This window comes from Populus nigra, chromosome 9 (genome assembly GCF_951802175.1).
Source record: "Populus nigra chromosome 9, ddPopNigr1.1, whole genome shotgun sequence".
In the NCBI taxonomy this organism is placed as follows: Eukaryota; Viridiplantae; Streptophyta; class Magnoliopsida; order Malpighiales; family Salicaceae; genus Populus; species Populus nigra.
Window position 1 is genome coordinate 5577380 of NC_084860.1, and position 3812 is coordinate 5581191.

Genomic DNA, 3812 nt, shown 5'->3' on the forward strand with positions numbered 1-3812 from the left:
AAGTCCTATTAGGTAAATAATAATAATAATAATAATAATAATAATAATAATAATAAATATTTAAAAGTAAAATAATTGTTGTTTTTTAAAATATTTTTCAATAATTTCTTTTTTAAATCTTTTCATCAAATGTGTCGTAGATGGAGGAGATAAAAATATAGGATTGTTTAGAGGTTAAATTCATGTTTTGAACTGGCGCTGATCAGATTGAGGTGGGATTCTAAGAGGAGTACTGATCAAAAGGGGAAGGAAACAAATAGCATAACAAAAGCTGGTGTATGAACTGACTCTCTGCCACTCTGACAAGTCATGGATTTGCATCATTTTGAATTAGATTACATTCCCATGATATCAAGGCTCTGTCACCTTTTCATTGGTCCCAGATGGTGGGACTTGCAAAATATTTGCCTAGGATTTTGAACAGAGGCTGCTCAAAGTCCATCCAGCCAATTCAAAGGTCAAAATCTACTGTAAATTACCTTTACAGATGCTGTTGGCACCATCTAATAATCATCTCCGCGAGAACAAAATGCTGAAGGACATGCCATGCCCCAGCTAGCCAGCCCACTTGTGGGCTGTGCAAGCTTGGTAGAAGTGCATTATTATGTATTCTATGGTGTAAAGTATTGCGGGGACTATTATTCCATCCACCTCAAAGTCACTTTGATCATCTAATCAAGGTCTATTGATTATAGGGAACGTACGCGATGGGTGCGACCTCTATCATGGCTGATGGGCTAGCACTAGGCCTCCACCCTCGCACTAATTACTCGGAAAAAAGAGAGAAGAAAACAATATCTTGTACAGATTACCTCAACAAACTAATATAAATAGTTGATCCATTGACGATCACGAGTCATGATCTAAAATCAATATATATTCTACGATTTCTTGTGGAAGCTAGCACTGCCTCTTCATTGTATCACTTACGCTTAGTCTGTTCGTGTGGTTTCATGTTTGTTTTTTAAAATTTTTCTAATTTAAATTAATTTTTTTTGATACTTTTAGATTGTTTTGATATTATATTTTAAAATAAAAAACACTGTTTTATTATAAAAAAAAAAACAGCTACTATAATGAGAAATATTACCTCAACGATGGATGAAAAATTGGCTACTTTTTCATCGAAAGATCACTGCACACGGGCGGGTGGAAAATTGGAATCCATTGTTAAGATAATTAATTAACCCGGCTTATTATATGTTGCATATATATGCAGTTAAATCGTGAACATTATAACATATTAGTTACATATTCTGCTTTATGTCTACAGATGGAGAGTGATGCAAGCATCCTGTCACAGAAAAAAAAAAAAAAAGGCACAGTTAGAACTTGGAAGACCAATTTGAGCTACAATGACATTTCACTTTATCCTTGATTCAGAAAATAAGGATCAATTTAACAAAATGATGAGCAGAATTGTAGCTGAAGGTTTTCAGTTGTAGTGTAATAATCATCATCTATATCACAATCATTCTTAAATTCGATAGGTACAATGCCAGGTACTGCACAGTAGAAGTGGGATCTCTATCTATCAACAACAGCAAAATTAAGTACTGAACTCGAAAGAAAATTTGCTTGCACCTCTTAATTCTTCCGTCTCCCAAGACTACGGAATTATAGCTTCCAGGAAATATTGTTCTGTAGAGCACGAAAGCCACACTTAAATGAAGCTCAAAGCTTGCATACGGCCTTTAATGGTATGATACCAATCAAGATCCCACCACAACTGTTCAGGATATGATCATCATCTCTCTCCACAATTTCCAAACTGTGACTGAACCCCCGACTTTTGCATTATTTTTTCTTTTTCTCTGTATGCCTCTATATACATTAAGAAAGAAGCAAATTGAAAGAAGATAAAATTTGAATAAGAAGGGAGTTCTTGATGAACCCTAATGAAAATCAAAAGAACCTCTAAAAAGTAAACGAGAACTCAATATAACTTGACATTTCAACCCTCTTTTATGCATCATGTGGCGTCTCTGTTATACTTTCTAAATGAGGTCTCCACACACCAGCACGGCCTCTTCTTCGATCTCTCTGTGTTGATAGCTTCTCTGATAGAATCTCACTCAAATACTGATCAGAAATGAGAAGGTTCGTTGTCAATGAAATGGAGTTGGTAACGATATGGCTTGAGTTGTTGCTTTCAGTACTTCTGTTGTTACTACTAATCTCTCTTCTTTTCTTTCTCATACCTGAACCTTTTGATGATCGAGAACTCTTGGTTTCTTGTGTTGGTGGAGCTGGCATCAAGAAATAAATTTTTCCACGTTGTAGCTCTGCATCTGGTGGGACTATAACAATCTTTGGAACAAACCCATCATCAGAAGGTGAAGAGGGCTTTTTCAAGATATGTTTTGGATATGCTTTCATGATCTCACTTGCACGGATTGTGCCACTGATCTCTTCTACCCGACCATTAGAGTGTACTATTCGAATTACATCAAGAGCTCCACATGGTAGAATGCAAGAGATACAACACCTTATGGTGTTCTTCATGGCTAGTACTTTGTGTGTGATTTTGTCACTCTCTCTCTCTCTCTCTCTCTACGAGTCTTTCATATTTGAGAGGGAGAAGAAGAAGGGAGAGCTTTGTAGAAATTGATGGAGATCAATATATGAGAAAGAGGTAGAGAAAGGTGAAAGAGAAGGGTCTTTTTTTTCTTTTCTTTTCTTTTCTTTTCTTTTCTTTTCTTGTGGCTATCTAACAGTGGGAATCAGTCACTTAAAGAGAATTTTGCACAAATGATTTTTTATTTTTTATTTTCAATAGATAGTCTCTTTTAAAGCTTTTCTTTGCTTCCTTTTAATTCTTTTCTTCTGCTTTTTGGGTGTGAGGGGAGAGGAACTTCGCTAGCTCGCTCGCTCGCTTAGGATGGAATTCATGGCATTAATAATTGCACCTGACTCTGTACTTTGCCTTTTGAATCCATCATCTGGGGACCCTCCCATCGCCTTATATTCACCAAGTTCGATACTTTTGGGTTGGTTTTTGCAAGGTTGGGGGGCTCATGGGTAAGGGCAACACATGTTAGTGCATGATTGGGACTGCCAAGTAAGCCACGACAAGACCCTTCTGCGAGGGGGTGATCCAAGACATGTGTATCAATCAAGATTTGACATTTGTCAAGAGACGACTGAATCAGCCAGAAGGATTAGGTGAAGAGACTATTAGGTGGGGTCATTTTAAAAGAGACTAGAATGGCTTGGAATGAGGTGGGTATCGGATGAGTTAGGGCATAGAGAAATCTTCCTTCGAGAGAGGGCCTGTAAATGGTGATCTTTCTTTCTACCTCCCCAAACACATCATGTGGGCTGTGGCTTTCACTGGAAAGTGAAGTGGTGTAGGCTTCTTTTGCTTTATCTCTTTAGTAGATTTTTAGGTTGGGGAAGCGCTGCGACTCAAGAGAAGGTAAATTGTCTACTCGCGCTTCTGCCAAAAGACAGTTCAATAATGCTACTGTTTCCAGCCTCTGTGCTTTAAGAAAAATAAAATATATTGTTTTTCGGTGTATGTTCATTCATATATTGGAAAAGGCAACGTCATTGTTTGGATTCTTTCCTCCTGCGGTGGTTAAGACTTGAGAGGTTTACCTGGGAAGCAAAACAACTATAAAATTCAAAAATCCCATCATGATAATTGAGAAAATTTCTCAAGATGATCCATTTGAATGTGATTTTCATTACTGTATGATTGATTTGATCTACATCTATAATTTCACATTGACTCATAGACCAATCGATTTGTGAGCCCACACTGAGATTTGCTACAAGAAAAACAAGGTAGTTAAAACTGTTTAAATTGT

The 3812-nt window shown here is 36.9% G+C and overlaps 1 protein-coding gene across 1 annotated transcript; it reads right to left on the reverse strand.

The window, feature by feature from the left end:
- Nucleotides 1–1849: 1849 nt before the first annotated feature.
- LOC133703130 (uncharacterized) lies at nt 1850–2894 on the reverse strand. The gene has a single exon (XM_062127563.1). The coding sequence runs from the start codon at nt 2503–2505 to the stop codon at nt 1966–1968; it is 540 nt and encodes a 179-aa protein (XP_061983547.1). The 5' UTR covers nt 2506–2894; the 3' UTR covers nt 1850–1965.
- Nucleotides 2895–3812: the final 918 nt, after the last annotated feature.